General features: G+C 33.2%; 1 protein-coding gene across 3 annotated transcripts in view; it reads left to right on the top strand.

Moving 5' to 3' along the window:
* The window catches only part of Dach2 (dachshund family transcription factor 2), a 475,334-nt gene that overhangs the window by 141,344 nt on the left and 307,784 nt on the right, over positions 1-26,206 (top strand). Inside the window, exon 2 of one of the 3 annotated variants that reach the window (XM_028783156.1) lies at positions 1,494-1,532. The exons of the other annotated variants lie outside the window; for them this stretch is intronic. Coding sequence (XP_028638989.1) covers positions 1,494-1,532 — 39 coding nt within the window. The remainder of the gene's footprint in view (positions 1-1,493; positions 1,533-26,206) is intronic. 3 annotated transcript variants of the gene reach the window in all.

The following is a 26,206-nucleotide window of genomic DNA, read 5'->3' as shown; positions in this document are numbered from 1 at the left end:
GGTCCCTCCCTTTGAGTTCTGAGAGTCTCTCACCTCCCAGGTCTCTGGTACATTCTGGAGAGTCCCCCCACCTCCTACCTCCTGAGGTTGCCTGTTTCCATTTTTTTTTTTTTTTGCTGGTCCTCAGTAAGAAATCTCTTAATCTAGCTTTGAGGTCTCTGTGATACTAAACCTAACTTTGTGCACAAAAGAAAGAGATGTCATTGATTATATGTAGAAAAGCTTCCAAATCTAGCGATAGATTGCCTATTGGGTTAAGGAAGTGTGCAGTAATACTTATTTGGTACTTAGTGTATTCTATTTAAGAGAACATCTTTTCAGAAAGTGTTTAATGAATGAACTGTAAAACAACCAAATAGTTCTGCTCATAGTGAAGTGACAGAATAGAAAGATAGTTGAAAAGGGATTATTTTCTCCTGTGTCTTCACCATAGTAACCTTAGATATATGTTTGCATTTTATTTATTTATACTCTCTTTCACAGATCTTTGAAATAAGGAAACAGTTGCAGAGAACAAAAACAAACAACAAAAATTGAAATGTATTAAATAGGAAAATCATTAGAAGAAAAAATGGCAACACAAACATGGATTCTCTTTTATTTTTGAGATATATTTTATAACGTTTCTCCTTTTCATTTTTTATCTCCAAGTTTCCCATGTACCCATTCCTTCTAGCCTACAAATTCATGGACTCTCTTTCCTCCAATTTTTATCACATGTGGATTGTATAATTATATACATCCCCCAATATGACCTGGTGAATCCATGTAATGTTAATGATATGTATTGTTTTCAAGGCTGTTTGGTATGATTGTGTATGTATGTATGTATGCACATGTGTGTGCATGAATGTCACCCTTGTGTGGATGATATAAAAGAATTCAGTCTTACTCCAGAAATAATTATATAGACAGTGATATGATTAATGGCTCCATGTTTAGGAAATAAATAAAATGTTGATATTGGGGTACTAATATCTTCTTTTTGGCCATATAAAAGAAAGAAAAATCGTAAAAAAATCGTAAGTCTCCCTACACCCCCAGAAAAGTGGTGGAATACCCAATGGGATGGGAAAGAAAGCTTTTTAGAAAAAGGGAAAATATATAACATTGCTGAATCTTTTTATTTTTATTTTTTTTAATTGTTACGACCCAAGGCCATTTCCTGTAACTTGATTTCCTTTCCTTCAAATAATATAGGAGAGCCCTAAACCATGTGACATGTTCACATTATACACAGTGGGAATTAGACCAGAAACGTAACAACATTTCCATATATTTAAACCACTATCTAGAAGTAATTCAGGCTTTCCTATTTTCTTTGTGGTCTTTCCTTTTTGTGTTTTATTGTGTGTAAACTATCTAAAATTTCTGCACAATTTAAGAGATTTTTTGTGAAATATAATAAAGCCTTGAATAATTAGAAGCTAACTAACTAAAATTCTTAATTAACCAGCTTTATTTATTTATTTTTTGCTACACTCTCCTTTTAGAAGGAAGAGGCAAATGACAAGGAAACAAGCTGTTAACAGGTATTTATGTATTTATTTTTTAAAAATCAACTCCCTGGGAATGTCCTGGAGCCTTTACAAATTCAGCCCAATTTCCATAATCTTGTTCTCTGTATTATACTTGTTAAGACAGGAAAGGGAAGCCATTAAAATTCTCAGCATCAAATCTGTAATTTTGCTTAATCTTTAGTGATAAGAAAAAAGTGAAATCTGGATGGCTAATTTGAACTGATCTATCCATATGAAGTTTCTTGTTAATTGAGGTTTTCATGATTTTACTATTTCCTATTAGTGATCATTCATATTTATTAATTGGGATTGGATCATGGGATCACACAGACGAGTGATAGCTTGCAGACAAAATACGAAATGCCCTTCCTGGGACTGAAAGTAGAAGTTAGAGATAAACCACAAGTGGATGGAGATTGAGTGACAGTCAATGCCATAAAAGCCATGGATAGCACTCATGTAAAATAATAGGAAGATATTTGAAGTGCCTACCTACATTTTGACTGTGAAATTCTTAGGAAGGTACATGCTTTTGCAGGACAACACAGGCTATTAAGTATGCTACAGTAATATTAGAAGATAATCTGGATTATTTTATCAGGTGTGCAAATATGTTTGTATGATTAACAGTCCTAAAGTACTTGAAATTCCTTCCCATCTGATAAGAAATTTAAAAACATTTGACAAGATTTATCTGAAATTTCCTAAAACAGTTATGACAGTTTCACTTAAGTTGATATCATCTATAGCATGTTACTCTGACTCTCCCATAGTTTAGGGTTTAATGTAGAAAAGAGTACCAATGACAAAGTGTGTTTTGATATTGCCTGGAAGTATTGTCTCATCTTTACTTCCATGTGCACTGTTCATGTGAAATCTCTTTTTTGGTGAGGTTTCCCTCCTTCCTTTTTGGCTCCATATTTTCTATATGTATTTTATAAGCAAAAGCCTCATAGGACATTGAGGGAGATGTAGAAGATACTGTGTAATGTGCCCTATATTTTCAATACAGAAAATGAAAATCACCTTGATTATGTTTCAAATATCTGGAAATTTTTCTGTACTAAAAATTAGTTTTCAATGCTATGCACATGAAATAATACCCACATGACCTGAAGCAGTGTGTGTACCTCCTTAAGTGCTAAACTTTGTTTTTGACTATGACACCAATGCAGAACAGACTAGTATCAAATAGACTTTTTTTTTTTAACTGAAAAAATGTATTGAGTTTTGCATTTAGGTTTGTTTCTTGAAGGTTCTGATTTTATATTACTGGGATAGAACTTAGGCATGAAAACCACTTTCATCTTTCTTTTTTCAGTAAAAATTTTCAGTAAAATTTTCAGTAAACTATCCCAAAATCTCTTAATTAAACTAACGATGGTTTATAACTATATCAACTTATTCCTGGATTAACAAAGTATCCCATTATGGATATTTGTGATAAAATTTTAAATTTACTGAAATCTGAGAAATATCTTGAATTGATTTTTTGAAAGGGAATGTGTTGATTCAGCCACATAAACTATAGAGAAACTAATAGGGTCAAAAACTAAAATGCTCATGGAAATGAGGATGGGAATATAAATGAAAGACCATAAGGAATATGGAATAGTGAGGTGTAGCCTGACCTAGAAAATGTACAATTTTAGTAATGGTGGTGGATACTATTTACCCCAGCAGATTGCTACCATGTAAGACTACATATAGGCTTCTAGTGTTAAGATATTAGTTCTTAAGAGTACACGCTCATAGAAGCAGGGGATGGAGTATGGGATAGGGGGCTTTCTGGGGGGGGAACCAGGAAAGGGATAACATTTGAAGTATAAGAAAAAAATCCAAAAAAAGGAGAGGCTAGGTATCTATAATTTTATGTGACATTTTCCAACTTAAAAGGTGCTTATAAATTCAATTTAAAAAGGTGAAAAATTAGGATATTGCCCATGGGTTTTGCTAGCTGTTTTCTACTTTTAAATCCTGAATTACTTCACTTACCAAAGAAATCATAGTTTTACACTATGTCCTAGAAGTGATAACAGAAAATTGATGTAAATATGTAGAATACTTGTCATACTTTCAAAGTGGCGACTATGTACTTCATGATATTTTCACTTTATAAATGTGGTCAATATAGTTTTTCTTCAAATAGCTTGAAAATTAAACAAAATTATAAGTTTTTCACTTTCATGTTAATCAAATGCACTACCAATTCCAAAAGAGAATATTAAAGCATTGTTCTGTCTCCTAATATAATCAAGATTTCTCTTTGAAGCCCATTTGTTTTTCTTTAATGGAAAGAAAGACATGTGTATAACATATGCCGTTTTATTGAAAATTGGCTTGCCTTTAAATAAATTCCCAATCGCATCTAGTAAAGTAGCTTTGTTTTTACAAATAGTTGAAAAAAGAAATACAAGAAATTTAAGTAGTTAACACAACAAAACCCTTGATGTGAACTCTTGCTTGGCATTGAAAGAGAAAAAACAAAAGTCAGTCCTTGGAGATTTTATTTGATGGTGACTGACTACTGTGAGGCTTTGCTTGTTTGTCTGCCCTGCCCTAGACCTTAGCACATGGTCTCACTGTGTTCTAGTGCTTTTGACATAACACACTTCGTTCATCACTGGTCATCCAAACCCATATTTGTTTTAAAAGGAAACAATCAAATCCCATTCTTTCTAGAAAAACAAAGAGTAAGAAGAAAATCAAAGTACCTTACTGATATACCTACTTTACCAGCCTCTAATGATCTACATAGATCCCCAATCAAGATATTAAATTAATCTTATCACTTCTCATGAGTACTCTATAAAGCAGGAAGAAGAATAGAATATGCACTTTTAAGTCATAAGTGCATGAGATAACATCATTTTGATGACAGAAATGAAGATTTAATATAGTCACATATGAAAGATAACACTTTTTAGATATATAGGTTCAACATATAGGATAATACACAAACAATGTTTATTTATGTTTGTATCAAACATTGAACTATTAGACTACACTTAAGGTGTTGTGTGATAGGAATTCAATATATTTAAATATATCAACTAGTTAACCAAATAATATTGTCAACTAATGTTTTATCAGATTTAACATAAACAAGATAGTTTATGATGGGACCATCTTGGGATGGTCCAGAGCGCTAGAAGGTCTATCTCTTCCACAGAAAGCTGATTTCTAAAGATGATAAAAGACTTTCCTGGGCCTTTGATAGACAATGACTCCTAAACTCACATCTGCATCTTTCCCTCTTTTGAAGATAGTACAGTTGGGTACACTGCTTTGCTGTCCTCAGTCACTCACTACACTGGGCACTAGTGCACTATATATTGTTCCTATTGTCCAGAGCCTGCTGGTATTATTCACACCACTCTCTTTGAAGCCCACTTGGCTCTTTATCTTACTTCTCCCATGCTGTCATAAAATAATAATAATTAACACTTATTCAGTGATCTAATGTGATTTTCTGTGTGTTAGTTCATCAGTTCATCTTATCAGGCTGAGAAGTAGGTGATATTAAAATTTTTATCTTACAGTGATGATGCTGAGGAGGGGAGAAGTATATATAACTTGTCTGAATACATACCACCCATAGTTTTCACAGCCAGTATGCAAATGATGTTGATTTTTAAAGCAAATATGCTCTTGACCTAAATTTCATAACCTGTGACTTTTGAAATTATCTAATTATAACATTCTATCTATATGTATATCTATATGACTATACATAGAGGCTAATATTGTTACCCACAGAAAATAATATCTCTATTTAGAAATCAGTTTTTGTGATGTCACTTTAATAGTGTAAAATCAAGAAGAATAATTATAATACAGTTCAAATAGAGCAGGAAAAACGAGAAATACTGAGACCTTAAATTTTGGAAAAAATCCATTTGTTAAGCATTAATAATATAACTATCAAGAACCTTCTTTCTATAGTTCATCAGAATCAAAGTTGTCCTAAAGTTTATATTTTTCACTGTTTTTAATCTAAAACTATTGGTATTTGTGCATATACAATATTCTGTGGATAGTGGGAGAAATGTGAAGTAACATCTCAGTGTTATAAGGTACAAGACAGTGGTACTAGACCATTTTGAGACTATGTTTAGGTTTTAGCACTCTAAAATATTATATTACAAATGCTCAAATAGAGTGAAAAGCCAGCCGTTATTCTGTATGACTGTGTCTACTTTCTTGCATGTTTACATTTGGAGAAAACATTACTCAAATACTTTTTTTTTTATTCTGGCAGTGATTTTAAGAGATTTCAGGTTGACTGCTCAGTAAATTAATTCACTGTTTCTTTTTAGATAAGGTAGTAATTGGATTTTGCATTCTGGAAAGACTTGATTAGGGTGATCTGGATCTTTACCTTAAGAATTAGTGTAGGACTATCAAGGTTTCCTATATTCAGTGTCCTAGAAAAAAATCCATTTGAAAGTGTCTAATATGGTACAAGGCCAAACTAGAAAAGGGAAACAGTTAAAAATAATTTTATTTAATTTACCACAGTTGTAAATGCATCAAATGTCCAAAACCAGTAGCTATTCTACCACAAATATGTCCTCTTATAGAACAAAGTGCCTATTATTTTAAATGATCTCATTGTCTAAATGTGACAAGAATCCCAGTTAGAATTTTTACTCATTTACCAGTTAGATTTTTTACTCATTTTGGCTTGATTGTGATCTAATCAAAGGGCTCAGATTTAAAACCCCTCACCACTATTTTTGCTAACCTATATTCTGTTTTTCAGTTAAAATTAATTCTAACAACCATTATTTTGTTTATTATACCATTTTCACTAGTTTAGTAAAGAGAACTTATGCTTGATGAATCTAGACTAAGCAAAAGCTCAGCTCTTTTTTTACACTATGTGGTAGTTTAAACAAATTATGTAACTTTTAAATTAAGCAGTGGACCAATCACTAAAAATGTGACATATTTTGAAATTGTGGGGTGAGAGTCAAAAACATAGGTCAGACAATATTCAATATTTCATTTATTAAACAGAGAGTTCACTGATAGGCAGAACAATTAAAAGTATATATGTATATACATACATATGTTCTTTCATTTAAAAATATTGTAGTTGCTCTTATTTGTTTTAAAAACAGAAAACCAGAAAGTGTAAATTGTGTTGTGTTGTACTTGTCAAGCACATTTCCAAAAACAATATATTTGGGATATTATATCCTTATTTACAAAGCCAATTGCAGTCATTGTGTGGCATCCATGTTTGTATGTCAGAAAGCTTTGACAAAAACATTTATTCTCTTCTTTACCACAAAACTTCAAAATTGTGTACACTCCCATTTTTAACAGTAGCTTCAAAAATATTTATGTTCTTTGCTACAGACAGTATTTAGACAACAACACTTTAATATTAGTACAGAAAACATTGGATTTCTTTTCTTTTATTAAAGACTCAATCTGAACCTTGAACAAGTCGTTTACAAGTTGTTTCCTTGGGATTACCTACATTCTTGTTCACTCTGACCTTGTAATTTTGCTCACAGTTGGAAATGTAATGCAGAGTGACTAAGATAATGTTGTTTACATAGACTTTAAGTGGAGTGACATTATAGTCAAGCAAGTGTCACATCACCCAAAGTGAAGGAAGACTTAATTACCATAATCCTGTGAATACTAAAATTTCTTTGCCATGTGTAGCATAATAATGTAATATTCTGCTTGGTATATTTAATAATGCAAAGAAAAAAGGCACATTAGGCCACAGACTGTGATTTTTTAAAATGAACAGAGTGGAATTAGAGAAAGACAGTAGAATTTTGAAGTAGGATGCTTGTCCTAATATTAAGATGAAGTTTTTCTTTCTTTTAAACCCCAAAGAGTTGCCTAGTTATACAAAAATGAAAGGACTGCTAAAATATCCATAAATCTAGATACGAGTGTGTAGGGTGAATTTCCTGAAGGGTGCAGGGTAATGTTAACTAAATGACTAAGACAGGAGGAAGAAGAAAGGCTGATAGCCACCTATTATTGTGCAATGGGGAACATAATCATTAATTTACAAAGAGAATGGTGACATTTTCTAAAATTGTATAGCCCTATTCTTGAAAGTTTGTCAGTGTAACTAATTAGTTGCTAAAATGGAGTTGATTCTAAGACTCAGTATGAATGCATTTAGAAAGGCAGGGCATTGTCCATAAATTGGTATAGTGTGTAATACATCTTGATGAATGGTGTGAAATAATGTTAAGAAATGGGACTATTATGCCAAACTGGCCGTTCATTGGTTTGTGGTCCTTGAAGGAATTATGTTCCATGGCAACGTGCTCTAAAGTCCTGCAGATAAACATGGAGTGTCCCAAAGACGTGTCTTGTTTTCTGTCTTTGATAACACTCAGTTTTCAATATAAGGAATTCATTCTCTGTAATCTTTTACAGTGAACTATAAAATATGCCATTACTATAGATTATTACTTGGAGTTAATTGTTCTTAACTAATTTATTGTTTGCAATAAGGAAAGTATAAAACCAATCAACAGTAAAATCTGAAAGTAAGATTTAAAGGTCTTAGAAAGCTGATATATTACAAATGTATCTCTCAATAGATTCATGCTACTGATGAATTATTAATAATTCACCAATCATTATACTAGATCACTTAATATGCACTATGTTCCAGAATTTGTAAAAATACTTCCAAAATCACAAATACAAATATCATATTGAATCATGTGGAATCAGCCTTGTTTTATAATTGGAAAAATTTGAAAAATCCTTGAAACTTATTATAAAATACGACATTATACTATATATAAATATATAGTTATTGTTTGATTTTCATCTAGATATTTTCATTTTATTTGACATTCCCTTTACTTAGGTTTAGCTAAACAACATGTTGCTGTAGTAAAACAGTGGGCTAACAGATCTGAATTTTCATGATACTTTATGAACAATTTAAATTACAATGTTTGTTTTGTTAATGATTTTTACAAGTTCCCAGTCAGTTGTATATTGATTTATTTAACATGATATTTAAATAACTAATAAACAATACAATAACATTTTTATCATGAGATACCTGTCGATAAAGCGTACCTTTATCATAAGCATTCACAAAACACTATTGTAGCAGATATGATGGTGCTCTTCTATAATGCCATCACTCACAATGCCAAGACAGGAGAATTGTAACAAGTTCTAGTGCAGGATGCTATATAAAGTGAGTATTAGGGCAGCCTGGGCTACATGGCAAGACCCTGCCATAGTCAAGCAACAACTAAACAAGCCCCCACAACAATATTTGAAGCAATATAAGAAATTTTATTAAAACAGTGTACTTTAAATATTCTTTATAACTTTAAAATTTTAGTAACACTAAAAGCAAAGTTTTCTTTAATTTGTAGTGGTTCAATTTTCTTGCTTTAAAAAAATTTGCCAGCATGATTTTGGGGACTGAATTACACAGCAATTAATATAGGGGTCAAATACTTTTTGATAAAGTGAGCTTGCCAGAACGGTCTCTCTCTCTCTCCTTCTCTCCCCCTCTCCCTCTCTCCCCCCTCCCTCTTCCCCCTTTTGTGTATGTGTGTATACTCATGGCCTCATATATGCTGTGGATGAGGTCTACTGTGGAGCTATTACTCCAGCTTGGGTTTGTTTAAATGAAATATTATGATAGTTATAAATTTAGAGACAACTTCCAATGATTTTACCCAGGTTCTTCATTCTCATTTCCTTCATTGCAAATACTTTAGAATTAATGAATTAATTTGTGACACTATTGTTATCTTATGCATCTAGTTTATTCAAACTCCCTCGTGATTTCCCTAGTGCCCTATTCTGTTTTCTAAGATATAGGTAACCATGTTACATTTAGTTGATTTCTCTCCTTATACTTTTTTTGATTGCAACTAATTTTGTATTTTTAATGAATTTGACAGTTTTGCATAGTTTTAGTAAAATGCTCTTGATTTCCCTCATCAGGGTTTCCATGATGCTTTTGTTTTGTTTGTTTGTTTTTAGACAAGTTTTCTCTGTAACAGCCCTGGCTATCCTGGACCTTGGTTTGTAGACCAAGCTGGCCCTTGAACCCACATAGATCTGCTTGCCTCTGCTTCTTAAGTGCTGGAATTAAAGGCATGTGTTACCACAGTGGGACCTCTTTTCTTGCAATTTATTTGGGATTGTGTATTTTATGGAGGGAGAACGTAAAGGTAAAATGCAATTTTTATCTTATCGTTTTACTACTCGTGATATTGACCTTGATTTCCTTGCTCAGTAAGGGCTTGCCGAATTTCCTCACTTTAAAGTTACTTTTTTCCTAAACTAGGAGATTTTCCCTGTCTACTGCCACCAGTTTCTCCCAAGTATGATTTGATAAATTTTGATCTTCTCAATCTCAAGCAAGTGTAGAAGATGGCAAAGAAAAGGGGTAAGAGGAATGATGTCGGTTCCACTGCCCTCATGGTATCCAGTAACAAGATAGACTTTTAAGGATGCACACACAATTATTCATCAATTTAAAAATACACTGTAGTAATGTATGTGGCAATCTGCCACACATGGCCTGTTAGAAACTTGCTCACCTAAACTGATCCCAAGAAACTACATTATTATCTGTTCATGAGTCATCATAGATTCGTTGTTTTTCCCCTTTGAAAAGGATTCTGAAAGTAAAATTATATTGAAAAAATAGGAAATTCATATATAAAAAATAAATACATGTTTTTCTACTACAGGTTTTTGTAAGTCCATAATTTGTTTTATAAATTTTTCTGTTACTATCAAATAAATAAAAATAAAGAAACCTAATGTTCAATGAACATTTTTTTAAATATATGGTATTTTATTCGCCACTTTTAGAACTGTTTATTTAAATCTTTATTAAATTGTTTTTTATTTACATTACAAATATTGCCCCCTTTCTGTTCCTGCCTCCATGAGTTCTTCACTTCATATTCTCTCCATCCCAAGTCTGAGAGGGTGCTTCCCTACCTACCCACCTACCGCTACCATCAATAAATATTTTTTTAGGGATCCTCCCTCCTACCACCCGACGTTTCCTGTTTCCATTCTTTATGGTGGCCCTCAGGGCTTCAGTCCTCTTCCCTCCAAGACCTGATTATGCTCCCTTTTCCCCTCCCTGTCCCCTCTCCCACCTAGGTTCCTCCCTCCCTCTGCCTCCTAAGTGAGATTGAAGCATTCTCACTTGGGCCCTTTGGCTGGTTAACCTTCTTGAGTTCTGAGGATTCTTTCCTGAGTATTCTGTAGGTTTTTGGCTAATATCCACTTATTAGTGAGTATATACCTTTTGGGTTTGAGTTACCTCAATCAGGATGTTATTTTCTTTTTTTTGTTGGACATTTTATGTATTTACATTTCAAATGTTATCCCCTTCCCTGGTTTCCCTTGAGGAATTCCCCTATCCCCTCTCCCTTTCCTGTGCTTCTATGAGGGTGCACCCTATCCTACCCACCCACTGCCACCTCTCTGCCCCTGGCATTCCCCTATACTGAGGAATCGAGCCTTCACAGGACCTCTCTTCTTATTGATGCCAGACAATGCCATCTTTGGCATCCACAATAGTGTCTGGGTTTGGACTGGGATGGATTCCCAGTTGGAGCAATCTCTGGGTGGCATTTTCTTCAGTCTCTGCTCCACACTTTCCTTTAGACAGGAGCCATTCTAGGTTAAAAATTTGGAGATGAGTGGGTGGTCCCATCTCCCAACTGGGGGCCTTGCTTAACCTCTGGATATGGTCTCTACGGGTTTTAGTTCCATCCATTTGCCTGCAAAACTCAGGATTTCCTCATTCTTTTCCTCAGGCTCCTCTCCATTTCCATCCCTGCAGTTCTTTCAGACAAGAACAAATATGGGTCAAAGTCTTGACTATGGGATGGCAACCCCCTCCCTCACTTGGTGCACTGTCTTCCTGCTAGAGGTTGGTTCCCCTTTCCCTATCAGGTCCCTCCCTGCTCCCCATCTTGTGATTACTTTCTTTTCCCTCCCAAGTGGGACTGAAAAGTCCTTACTTGGGCCTTTCAGGCTTGTTGACTTTTTTGAGTTTTGTGAACTGTATCTTGGGTATGCTCTACTTTTTTTTTTGGCTAATATACACTTATTAGTGAGTATATACTGTGCATGTCTTTTTGGGTCTGAGTTACCTCACTCAGGATATTTTCTAGTTCTATTCATTTGCCTGCAAAACTCAGGATGTTGCCATTCTTAATAGCTGAGTAGTATTCCACTGTGTAAATGAACCACATTATCTGTGTTCATTCCTCTGTTGAAGGACATTTGGGTTGTTTCCAGCTTCTGGCTATCACAAATAAGGCTGCTATGAACATAGAGGAACACATGCCCCTGTGGCATGGTGGGGCATCTTTTTGGTATATACCTGAGAGTGGTATTGCTGGGTCTTCAGGTAGATCTATATCCAATTTCCTGAGGAACCTCCAGATTGATTTCCAGACAGGTTGTAGTAGTTTGCAATCCCACCAGGAATGGAGGAGTGTTCCTCTTTCTCCACATCTTCGCCAACATGTGCTGTTTTCTGAGGTTTTGATCTTAGCCATTCTGATTGGTGTAAGGTGGAATCTCAGGGTCATTTTGATCTGCATTTCTCTGATCACTAAGAACTTTGAACATTTCTTTAAGTGCTTCTCAGCCATTCAAGATTCCTCTATTGTGAATTCTCGGTTGAGTTCTATACTTCCTTTTTTTGATTGGGTTGTTTGGGTATTTGGTGGTAAGCTTCTTAAGTTCTTTATATATTTTGGCTATTAGCCCTCTATTGGATGTGAAGTTAGTAAAGATATTTTCCCAGTCTGTAGGTTGCCGATTTGTGTTACTGACTATGTCCTTTGCTTTACAGAAGCTTTCCAGTTTCATGAGGTCCCATTTATCAATTCTTGATCTTAGAACATGAGCCACTGGAGTTCTGTTTAAGAAATTTCTCCTTGTGCCAATGAGTTCAAGGCTCTTTGCCACTTTCTCTTCGATTAGATTCAGTGTACCTGGATATATGTTGAGGTCCTTGATCCACTTGGACTTGAGTTTTGAGCAAGGTGACAAATATGAGTCTATTTTCAATTTTCTACATACAGACAACCAGTTAGACCAGGACCATTTATTGAAGAGGCTTTCTTTTGTCCATTGTATATTTTTGGCATTTTTGTCAAAGATTAAGTGTCCATAAGTGTTTGGTTCTATTGATCAATGTGTCTGTCTCTGTACCAATACCATGGAGTTTTTGTTACTATTGCTCTGTAGTAAAGCTTGAGGTCAGGGATGGTGATTGCTCCAGCTGTTCTTTTATTGTTAAGAATTGTTTGACAAATTGAATATATTATCACATTCTTTCCTCCCCACGTATCATATGGTAGCTTATTATATCTTATATGTTATTTTTGAAATCCCATATCTAATTGTCAAAAGACAGGAAGAAACATGTAGCCAAACTGACTGTTATTTATATGCAAAAGGTACCTAGATTTTTTAAAATTCTAGCTTTTGTTTTGTTGGTCTGTGCTTCTAACTCAATGGCTGACTGCCTTCTGATTAGATTTCAATTGCTTTAAGCTGACCAGATTTTCCTTTGAAATAAGTGCACTGGAGCTTTCACCTCACCACTGTGGTCATGTGCAATCCCTGCTGCAGAGTCACTGAGCTACTGCTAGAAGAAGAGGAGCACCTGTGAACACAGGCTGTCAGAAGGCCCTCTGAGCCTTGGTAGGCTGAGAGTACAGCTGCTAGGCTGAGAAGCAGTTGGATACACTTTGCCATTCCTTCTGAAACTGCAGGAGACCAGCTAAAGGATCCTTACTTTTTTTAAAATGTATTATGTGCATTGGTTAACGATAGTTAAGAGAAGAGTCCATTTTGCACTACTGAAGAATAACTGGATCTTCAAGGAACATGGCATGGCAGACCCTTTTAAGTAAAAATATTTTGATGAGAAGAGTAGTATGACCTCACAGCTTCCATTTTTGTTGAAATCTCCACTCAATAATGTGTTCAGTAACGATTCCCAGAAGGAAATGGGACTAGATTGAAGATTTGCTTTTCTGAAAATCAATTGGAGCATGGTAATTATATTAAAATTGGACATGTTTCCAGACATCCTAGAAATGCTAGAGGAATATCTGAAATCTGCAAGGTATCCATCCTGCTTTGGATATTAGGAAAAATATTTAAGCCAATTCTAGGCTTTAGGGAGTGTGAGACAGAGGGCAAGATCAGTTTCAGGTCTTTTCTTAACGTGTAATAATGATGCATAATTTGGTCCATCTGGTAACTCCTGAACTCTAAATTCAGAAAGAATGTTTGAGTTAAACAAAACTTTATGTGGATTAATGTTGCCTTGGTTATTTCTAAAAGGATTTGATCAGAAATTTTCTGATGGCAGTTCAATCATGCGTATAGTATTGTTTTTATCTACACTATGAAATAGTAAGGGATTCTCTTACCCCTTTCTTTTTCTGTTCAAAATAAAGTGTTGAATTTAATAATTGTAAAAAAATATGTGGTGAGTGGGGAAAGAAGAAGGGTTTAATAATAGATTTTGCGTATTTTGACGGAATATTTGTAGGTTTACTATTTTTCTTCCAGAAACCACTACTTTCTGTCAAAATCCATTTAGAATTATCAATTTGTGATTTTGCTGTATTATATATTTCAGGTTTTCTTCAAATATACAGGATTGTTATTTAATTGAAATGGATAGGTGCCATGAGAAGACTCTCATGTACTTTGCAGAAAATGGAGTTAATTTGTTATGTAGAATTTAATCAGCTTCTTTTAAATGAGCAATTACAGTGAGATTTAAACAGACCTTTCAACTTTAATTCGTACATTACATATAAGACTCTTTTCTTGTATAAACATTCTGAGGTTACCAAACTTTAGCCAATAAATTCCAGCACTGCAAAATAATTAGTGAAATTAAGTTGAAAATTTTGTAAACAACTAAAGTTATTACTCATTCTGTACCAAACTACAAATGTGGGAGAATATTTTAAGTGATAAATTAAGCTTGAACTGCTTGAATCTGTAAGCTGAACATGGTAGCAAATGGCTTGTGTTTGTAATTAGTATTTATGGCCACAGGAGAGTGCCTCTATTAAAAAGAGTGACAGGAAATTGATAAGTTTAAGTTGCCATAGAAACCAAAAATAGTTCCATTGCTTGTGTTGGGCTTAATCTGTCATGTTATATATCTATCCTTAGAAATATTTTTATTAACTGAAAAAATAAACTACTCAATAATGCAAAAGAGGTTAGGCCACTGAAATGACTAACAAAATCCAAATGAACACTTACTACTTAATAAGAAGCTTAAGTGTTCTATGGTTGTCATGACATTTCTTTTACAAAGAAAATGATGTCTTCCAAAAAAGTCTTAAAACTCGATGAAAATGCAAATCTCTTTATGACAGTATGTGGTTGTCACAATTATAATGAGAGACAATAATTGATGATTTATGAGATGATACCATGGCAACAAAGTCTTTCATCATTGGCACCCCTTGGTTACTCTTTTTTATTAGTTGCTTGTGAGTGCCTCCAAAAAGTTTTCACCATGACATACAAGAAGATCTAATCAGATCTGAATCTTTTCTATCTAATTTACAACTCAGAGGAGGTGTTGACAATCTGAGACTCAACAATGTAAAAGCTGACAGTGTCTTATTAAGAAAAACTCCAATAAATTAGTAAACATGTTTAGTAGCTGAAAATGGACAGACTTGACTCTGTTACTTAACCTTTCAAGCAAGTCTTTACTGCCTTGCCTAAATTTGGAGAGCAAGCTGTTAGTCTTTTTAAAGTTATGTTGTCTTTAAATAACCTTTTATAATAGATGAGAGGAGAAGACTCTTACTTTGAATTCATATGAAATTACTTTTTTAAGCTTGATTTTTAATATTTTTATTAATCTGGAATAAATATATTATTGAATACTTTAGAATGGCTTTAGCATTTGGTAGATCAAGAAATAATTTGTTTGGCTCTTTTAGAGGTAACTATACATCAATATTAATCTGCAATACTCTGTTGCAGATTGCTTATCATATTGGAAATCTGTGAACTTTCCATATTAATTTTAATGATAGTTCATAAAATGAGATCTCTAATATTTTTATATTCAGGGAGATCACTGGATTATTTAGCTACTTGTGTAATTAAAAGAAAACATTAGCCAAGGTTTTTAAGTCCTTTCCAGCAAAATATGACAAAGATTAATAAAGAGTTGTAAAATTAGCAACAATTGGAGATGGTATAATACACCAAAGTTGTCAAATTTAAATCTAAGAATATAATGGAAACATGTATAAAAATAAATATAGGTTTGTGTATGTAATTTTCATAAATATGTAAAACATTTTCAGAATTTATTGGTTTTTTATGTCAAGAGTTTTACAGGATAAAATTCTGTAATACACTTCTCCTTCAGAAAATGATAAGAAGCCAATAGTATAAAATAGGATTTTTTGGTTATTGTTTTTATTTATACATTTGATGCAAAAGCTGTGCAAGCCTACTCAGCTTGTGACGTGACTCTGAGTTTTGTGATGTTTAGTCCCAATTAAAATGTAAGAAAATGTAGTTTACTCATGAACATAATGACTTATTCCAGCTAATATGAAAATATAAGTTGATTCTGATTCTGAATATTTTTCTTGATGGTAGAGAAACTGCATTAAAATATGATTTTCTTGAGGGGAAATATACTATTTGTTATTTATTTTTTTCACTGAAGATTATAATCTTCAGTCTATATGTACATATATGTATACATTATTCCCAATGTTGCTGTAGTAGATATTGAAATAAGTTATATCCATTTTCTTATTGTGTTGTATAGCCGATTTTCATTAGAAAAAATGTGTAGTTGAAGGTTAAAAACATTATACTGTATAGTAAATAATATTCAAGTTTTAATTTAATCAGACATACAATAGTTCTTGGCTCAATATTTTACATGATAATGCAGAGAATATATAAGAAATGGAAAATGATTACTTGGCAGAGTACCCACTGTAAACATGAGTCAACCTAAAATAAATTCAGAGTGTAAATTGAGAAAGTATCTTATTTTACTATAGAGAATATAAACATCAGAATTAATATTGTTTATTGTAAGGGAATAATAAAGTGTGGTTTTTAGAGGATAATGAGTCAGAAGGTATAACATTGGAATTAAGTATGTAAGTGAACTTTTGAAATTATAATTGATAAGAAACAATTTTGTAGGTTTTATTATGAATATTGAGAAAGTTATAAATAATTATAGCAGACAAATAAGGAACAATATAGTTTACACTGAAGTGGTTACCATTGGGAACATAAAAAAATTAGAATTTCATTTTTCTGAAATTTTTATTGGATATTTTATTATTTGCATTTAAAATATTATTCCCTTCCCAGTTTCCCCTCTGTAACCCCCCATACAATCCCCCTCCCTGCTTCTATGAGGGTGCTCCCCCACCCAGCTACCCACTCCCAACTCACCACCCTGGCATTCCCGTACACTGTGGCATCAAGCTTTCACAAGACCAAGGGCCTCTCCTCCCATTGATGTCAGATAAGGCCAACCTCTGCTACATGTGCGTCTGGAGCCATTGGTCCCTCCATGTGTACTCTTTGGTTGGTGGTTTAGTCCCTGGGAGCTCTGGGAGATCTGGTCAGGTTTAAAAATAATATAATTTGAAATGTATACTAGGAAATAGTGATAGACTCTAAACTATACCTACTAGAAACTAGAAATGCTAGTGGTATGGTTCTAGTACTATAGAAACAAGTGATAGGGTTTCCTTCCTATCTTAAAGCCAGGGGAAAAACTCAAACACAAATTGAGTAAACAATCCTGATAATTCTAATGGAAATATTATTATTGTATAAGTGTTTGACATAAAGGATAGCAACTATGTTCTTTTAGTAAAAATAGGGCAGATGCTTTGATCATAAAGTAGTTACAATAACCCCACAAGATAAGAGCATTTTTATGTGTAAAATTAACTTGATTGATTGATTTAGCCTGAAATGTTTTTTATCAACATAATAATATTATTATATGTGCAAATAAAATAGTAAAACATGAGAATTAATCCTTGAATTGATATGGAATAGACAAGAAATCTAGGAGTGCCTCTCTTCCTAGGATGCATTTTTTCTAGGTAATCTGTTCAGTTCTTGTACCACCACTAGTCTCATGCATCATATATTTTTTGTTTTCTTAACTATCCCATAATCTTTTAGACCAATAGGACCAATAGTGTCATTAATTTTCTTTTTTATATACCCAATATTGTTCACATCATAAGGTAGTCAAATAATAATTGTAAAAAGACATGTGAATTAATGAGCAAGCAGAGATAAAGTAAAACTAATTTCAACTACTACACAAAGTGATACTAAATAGAAATATATTAAACATTTCTGGTCTCTCAGCAGTTTAACTTTGTCCATCTCTTCAGAGTTCCCTAGAGACGTGGATTAATTTCTGATACTAATAATGTGACTATAACATTTTGACAGCTATTTATTGAGTAGAGATGATTTGTCAAGTTCACCATACAAATATTATTCATACCTATCTCATTTGTATGGTCCTTACACATTCCATCTATTTTTCCAGGTTACTTCAATTTAATGTGTAGGACAACTGTTGAAGACATTGCTAAGAATCACTTATTAATTACTAAATATTTGGAGTAGTGCATGGATACAGTGGTACTAAACAATGATACACAAACGATAACATGAAATGTTGGAACAGGAGTAAAACTGGTAGTTTTCAGAGTTGACCTATAGCCTATTTCAAAATGATAGCTTCCATCTGTCCAAACAACAAACAACAGTGCCTAAACAGAACAAGTGAAACTAACTCTAAAGCAAACAGGTGAACCGTATGTAAGACAAAGTAGCACCCCAAAGGCATTCATAGTACATGGTCATTATTTAACCCCTGACAAAATAAACAATGCTGACAGAATGTGTTGAACAGCTATGATGTATGAACAGTGTCAATTCAGTAGGCTGATAACCTATAGCTTGACATTCTTATCTATAAATTTTGACAGAGACATCATTTTTTTATTGTTACTTCATTAACTTGCTCCTTTGATAGCAAAAGACAAATTTGTACTATGTAATGGAGCACTACATTACTAAGTGAGAGATTTTGGGAAATACTAATGAAGATCTGGTTTTACTAATGAACAATCCTTTACACTTGGGTTCATATTCAGTAGCTGTTTCTCATTATGAGATGACATTGTTTGCATATAACAGCAGACAATAAACTGTCATATCATTAAATTACTTATGCCAAATAAACATGACAACTTCCTTTTTAAAAATAATACTTTGCTAGAAAGTGTACTATTTTTCCAAATTAAACATTGCTGCTTAATAAATTAATATTTTGGTCTCGGGAATTGTAATTGGACAATAACAGCTGTTCCTGGTTGGAACCCAATATTTGCTTTTCTAATAATTTCCCTTTCAATTGAATACAGCAGGAATTTCACAAGCCTTCACCAAAAAAAAAAAAAAAAAAAATGGGAAAGTAAATCTGTCCCATTTTAGTGTGTCTGTGAATTAGAAGAAATGAATGTTTTAGTGACAACTTTTCAAACAATTTTCTTTTACTTGGTGGATTGCTTTCCATTACCATGATTCTGGTCACCCATAATAGATTAATTCCCAGTGTCAACTTGAAATTGTTATCTCAGGTCCCGAATTAAATGGTTTTGGAGCTAGTAAGCCAATCCTGATTGTTTTTGTTTCATTCATCGTTTTTTTTTCTTTTTTCCTTCCCCAAGGGGCAATCTCTTTTATAATATTTCCTCTAAAAAATATCCCCAGTATTCTGACCTCCACTATGTCCTTGTTCTGTTCTGTTTCTGAGGATCTGAAATTAATTGTCCAGCCCATTTTTCTGCCACACTTGCTGTGTCTGTCTATCCATATTAATCATGCAGTTTATTGTCAAACTCGTGCTTCAGACAGAGAATGGTTTCATGAGCTATCCGGCATTTGGCAGCTGTATCAAGTGTTAGTCTACAGAATGATTTTCTTTTGTAGATTTATTGCCAATATGCTATGAGCACCTGTGTCTTATAAACTAAAATAGCATTAATGAAAAAAAATCCAGGACTTAAAAGCAGATTAGATTTTTTGGACTCTCATAGCTGGGATATTATCTTTCTTTTATTCAGTTCAGGGCTCACTTCTGGAGAAATGGTTAGATGTTCTCGGTCAAGGCTGTCTACTTTCTTCACTGTCCCCTGCAGTGTGCATCAGTCACAAGAAACACAGCTCTAGCAGAAGCAACACTTTCTAATTTATTTTCTTTGTTCAATTCCATTTTCCTTCCTATTTCTCTATAAGCAAAAGATTAATAAGCTTTCCATTCATATTCTATATCATCTCAATTTCAAATAACACAAGGTCATTGTTATGACCAAAATTTTAAAATTATTTTATTTATTTGCGTTCTAGTCATTGCCCCCGCTCAGTCCCCCCTCCCACAGTTCCTCATCCCATTTCTCCTGCCCCTAATTTTTGAACACGTATTATCATCTTCCTTAGTGGTCTGGACTGCTGTAAAATTTCCTGAGGTCTTTCCTCATTCTCTCTTTCCCCTTTTCCATGCTCTTGTATCGACACTTACTTTTGGATCTTCTTAAAATATCTTAAACATATTTCTCTAAATATTCATGTAACAAATGCATTATGTCACCTGAGTAGGTAGTTCTTGTCACCGAACTCCTTGTGTAGAAAAAAATGATGTTATACATTGTCTCCAGTTAATCATTTCTAGTCAGAGGGAAACTAGAGTATATTCTCTAATCAAGCAGAAGTACTAAGAAGTGAGAGCGTTATATTTAGGAATACATACATACATACATACATACATACATACATACATACTCATGTAATAACTATTAGTGAAGAAATAAGAAATAGACCATGAATTTGAAAGAGACTGGGGAGAGGTATTTGTGAGTATTTGGAGGGCAGAAAGTGAAAGATGAAATGTTGTAATGTTATAATCTCAAAAATAAAATTGAAAACTAACAAAAAATAAGGGGTAAAAAGGGAATTTTATGTTTAAATCTGTGCAAAGAACCTTGCATGTACTAGGCACGTGTGAAAGACATATATTTAGAAATTCAATTAAATTATATGTATAGAGAATTATATTTTGTATCCAAAAGAAAAATCTAGAGGGATAGAGATAATGAGCCCTTTATTTTTTGAATACAAAAATAGTCAATATAACTTCTAAGAACTTACATGTATTAGGATAAATACAACTCAGTCAATTCACTTCAATATTATATATCTGCGAGTCATTTGTCCTCTGGTTTACGACCTTAAATTGCTCTTGTCGAATATATACCTGTATTCAATGTGTTCATTCTTACAATTTTGCATGGTATTTTTATTATTTAAAAAATTTCATAAAATTTATGTTGATTATCTTCTTCCTCTCCCCTGCACTCTTCCCAGATTTTCTCTCCTACTCACCTGATACCGTATTTTAAAGAATAGAATTATACAGAGAAACTATCTCTATCTATCTATCTATCTATCTATCTATCTATCTATCTATCTATCTGCACATATTTATTTTAAATGATAATTTAATTGGTTGCTTTCAAATTATATTATATTTTTTGCAAAATTAGAGAGATATGTTCAGTTCTACTAAGAGTGAGCATAGTAAATTTACTTCATCCTTACAAAGAATATTTTCTCACTCTCAGCCATTGTGTCAGGAAATGGAAATTCCTGAAAATGTAGTTGTAGAGGGAAATTATGTAGTATTATATCATCATGAGATAGATCGTTTTTATAGGCAGTCTCCTGTCTCCTGACTCTTAAATTAAGAGTAGGTTACCATAAACTGCACGAATGATTACTAGGTAGGTAGCATGTCTAGGAGAAAGGTCCCAGTCTTTGTCCTAAAAGAAGTCATTGTTCAAATCCAAGCATTATTTCTTTGAGCTATTTTGACTTGGGACTACTGTCTGAAACTTTATGAACTCAGCATTCTTAGCTACAAAATTAAAATAAATTATCTTGGAAGGCTATTTTAGTAATTAGATCCTTGACACATTTCAGTGCTCAACAAATGGAAGACTCACCTGCAGTGAATATCTCCAGTGAGGGATTTTTTTCCTTTTGGCTTTAGGTCTCAATGGAGAAGAAAACCTGGTAAGGAATAAAGGAAACTGGCTAGTGAATCACACGTACCTCAGTGATTGGAAGGCATGCCAGCAAAGGCACAGTGCCAGTACCATATGCCAATTAAATAAGCAAGTGCACTTTCTCTGTATCTATATTTTATTATGCTCTAGGTCCCTGAATAAGATAGTTTTCTTTTGACCAGAAATAAACATCACTGATGACTTTATTGTCTTGTGATGCATAAATGAGTAGGCAGACTGTTAATAAATTTTTTGTGACAGACACAGACATGCACACTTTCTTCTCCTTACAGAATTATAAATTAGCATCTTTACTGAGGCGTCCCTTAAAATATTCCATGGAGTTTATGCCTTGTCTAATAAAATCACAAGTACTGTACATGTATTTGTGCCTAAGCATTTTTCTTTTTGTAACAGAACACATTTACATGAACAAAAAACAGAACCTGTCACATTTCCCAGCAGCTTATTTTTATGCTATAATTGTGTTACAGAAAATTTACCCTCTCTGTAACCCTTAATCATATTCACATGCTCCTAAAGTGTATTGCTTAATGTCGGAAGTTAATAATAATAATAATAATAATAATAATAATGTGCCTCATTTACATTTATGTAAAATTGAAAGAACACAAGGAATTATAAATGTTTAAAATTATTTGCTTCATTAAGACATGAATTAATAAGGGTTCGTGCATATAAATTCTCTCACGTTTTACTAATTTTGATCATATTTTACTTATTCTTTACCCAGAGAACATGTTGAGAAATTTCAAAGATCAGTATATTGAATGCTGCTTTTTACTGGTTTTAAATAACTTTTTATATAATAAATCAAACTCAAAGGAAAATGTAAATAATTACATATTATGTAGGAGCTTTAGAAACTGATAGTATAAGGCTAATTTTCATGTACTTATACAAGCATAAAACATCTTTCTGTTCTAGATTGTTCTTTCTATTTCTACTTATTATGCACAAAAGTACATAGTACTTAGCAATATATACTTATACTCAGATTTTTTAGAATAATGGTAAATTATGAAGGCAAACTTTATGACACTTTTTATGAAGCTTTAAAATAAAGAAACTATTTTATGGTTATGAGCAAATGCTTCCATTCTTGTACCAAACAAGTCTTTTTTCAGTGCTTACAATACCAGTTCACAGTTGTACACTGCTTCATAATTTAGTGTGAGCTTTAACTCCTGTTATCTCATTGTGTTTCTCATGCAGCCCTAAGAATTAGAGTCCCTTATGAATGGTTGAACAAGAATGACAAGATTATTTGGGTTAATAATATTTTCTTAACGTTTGAGTTGGTTCTTGAATAATGAAATATTTGACTAGGGTTAGGTCAGGATTGAGGATATTCCAAATGGGGGTAATGAATAAAGAAAGGAAAAAGCATAAGGTATGCCTGAGAATTTTGTAAAATTGGATTATACTAGAAATAAAAGAGATGCTATGAAGTTTTTCTTAAATAACAAATAATAGCAAGATTTTTAAAAACTTTCTGAATATTTAGATTCTAAATCCCAATGCTGGCTGTTATTATATTAAGGAGCAAGATTTGGGAAGTGAAACTTCATTTGATTCACAAAAGTAGTTTATAAATTAACTAAAATTACAATATAACAACATTAGTATCAACTTTCCTTGATAAACCAATTTGTATTATAAAATCAATCTAGTTTTGAAGAAGTTTTGGGAGACATTTATGGAAGTAGAGAATATTTAGATATGTGGAATACTTATTCCCTTTTAGTTATAGCTCCTTTTATTAGCAATAAAACTTGTTTGTTATGTAGTACACATTTCAAAATACTTACATTTCTACCATTGATATAACAACCATAAAAATAACTTTGTAGTTTCGTGGAAAGCACAAATGAGACAATGCTTCCTTGGAGAATAAAGACCATGGGACAAAATATAGCTGCAAGAATTATGCTAATGACAATAATGTGCATGTATGAATGACAATAGCAATTGGAAAAATATTCTTATAATGTAAATGTAGTTCATTGTTTAGTGGCACTAAAGGACATGTCATTCTTCTAATTAGATGTTTTAGAAGTTCCCATAGAGCCAAAACGATGATGTACAGAATACACTAGGAAATAATGGAAATAGGCCTTCTGCAAGAAGTAAAAGTTTCATACTCAAGATCCTGTTCATTGTTGCTATTGTTGCCCCGAATCAATTGAAAATGTATTTTAAATACCTATTTTTTTCTATATAGATTTAATAATTTACTCTCATGGTATAAACTGGAAAACATTTTAGCCATGAAATTTAACGATGTGAAAAATTATTTTATTTCCTATTTGCCCTTTATGTATCTTAGTTGTTAGAATTACTGGTAATTTTATCTGTTGCTGGAAGTGACTTTTTATATGAACAAGACCAGCACCAATACCTTTCAGAGCTTTTATAGACTCTGTGCTGTCTGTTTTGCTTCACTTCTGATGTGCTCCTTCTCCTACTAGTAGCACAAGAAAATTAAGTGTTGATTTGCCCATGTTGTTTAGTGTTATTCAAAAAATTTTTATCATCAGAAAGTTTGAAACCCCCCTCTCTTTCTGTGTGTGTGTATATATGTGTATGTGTGTTTGTGTGTGTATGTGTGTTCTAAATTCGTGATTGTATACAAACAAAGAATGTGTGAATGGTCAGTGTTCTGCTCCATAACTTTCCACAGTTTCTTTACTGAACTTGAAACTAGATGGACAGCCCAGGAACCCACCTTGATCCTCTTATCTTCAGCTCCTACAGATCTGAGGTTATGAGCATATGCTTGGCCCTACCCATATTTTTGCATAGATGCTAGAGATTTGAAGTAAGGTTTGAACACTTGGATAACAAGCACTCTTACCTGCTGATCCATTTCTCTAGCTCTTATCATCAGGATTTGTCTTTTTTAGATATGTTTTAAATATGTTTTAAATTGATGTAGAATTATAATGTCACTTTCTCCACTCCTCACATCCTCTGAGCTACCTTCTCTCAAACCTCTCATATATCTCCCCACTCTGAGTCGATGACCAATTTTCTTTGATTATTTTGTTGCATAGATATATATGAATGATAGCCTATGCTATAAACACAACCTTTGCAGTCTGTTTTTGTTGTTTGTGGATATATTTTTTCAAGGCTGATCACTCTGCATTTGATAATCAGTAAGGTAGCTCATGCCAGAGAAAGGCTAATTCTCTTTCTCCCATCAGTCATTGGTTGACTGTAGTTCTTTGTGTATAGATGGGACCTTGTGCATTTTTCCTCTTCTCTGTTATCATGTCTATCACTATTTCCATTATTCTAGTCTTATTTATGGAACCATTTCATGGAGAGACTGTTTACCACACAAATCCTGGTATTATAGCTTTAAAAATCTTTCTATTCTTTCTTTATAAAAAAGATTTATGTGATAAGCTGTCTTCAGACACACCACAAGAGGGCATCATATCCCATTACAGATGGTTGTGAGCCACCATGTGGTTGCTGGGAATTGAACTCAGGAGGTTTGGAAGAACAGTCAGCTCTCTTAACCACTGAGCCATCTCTCCAGCCCCCTGTTCCTTTTTTCTTAATATACCCTGAGACATAAATTTAGGAGATGTGATGCACATGTATGCACTGGTGTTGGGCTCCCCATGATCCCTTGTTCTCTGCACTATGTCCAATTCTGGATTTCTATGATCATCTCTATGTATTCTATAGAGAGATTTCTTTGATGAGGTGTCATATCTATACTTATCTGTGGATATAAGTATATGATTTCAAATATACTTAGAATTTATATGGTTCTAGCAAAATGACAGTTAAGTAGGTTCTTTTCTAAAGTCTATGACCTCACTACTTTTTGAAAGCTGGCTAGGATTCAGTACCAAGAATGATTTCTCTTCTGTTGAACAAGCCTTAAGTCTGATCATACAGCCATTGGTTGCCCCAACAAGAAGAAATTTTAAATATTTATTCTTATTATTTTTAATTGTGTGTACATGTTTGTGTCTGTAGGGTGTGCACATGTCCACAGAGACCTGAGATATTAGATTTACCAGAGATATAGGCAGCTGTGAACAACCTAGCGTGGATGGTGGGATTCAGAATCTCTGCTAGAACAGAATGCATTTTTAGCTGTTGAGCCATCTCCCAGCCTATAGAAAGAATTTTTAAAAATGATTTAATTGCCGAAGGAAGTTTCAAAAGAACATCCATTAGAAAAAGTTATGTGCACAATGTATACCACACTTGAATAGTTTGGATAAATATAACCAGAAGTATGCACTTGCCTCATTTCTAGATGTTTGTCTACAGAATATGAAGATATTGTACTTTTATTTGCCAGTCTCCCTCTAAACATTTATCTCAGGGACAGAATAATTTTTTTTGTTCCTTCCACTCCAATTCATTATGCTTAACAGAATGTTTCCATGTAGAACTAACTTTCATATTCTTACCCTTATTCTTCACTTGGCC

This window comes from Grammomys surdaster, unplaced genomic scaffold, assembly GCF_004785775.1.
Source record: "Grammomys surdaster isolate TR1022 unplaced genomic scaffold, NIH_TR_1.0 61, whole genome shotgun sequence".
Classification (NCBI taxonomy): Eukaryota; Metazoa; Chordata; class Mammalia; order Rodentia; family Muridae; genus Grammomys; species Grammomys surdaster.
Note: the sequence above shows the minus strand (reverse complement) of the source record. Positions and strands in the feature narration are given on the sequence as shown.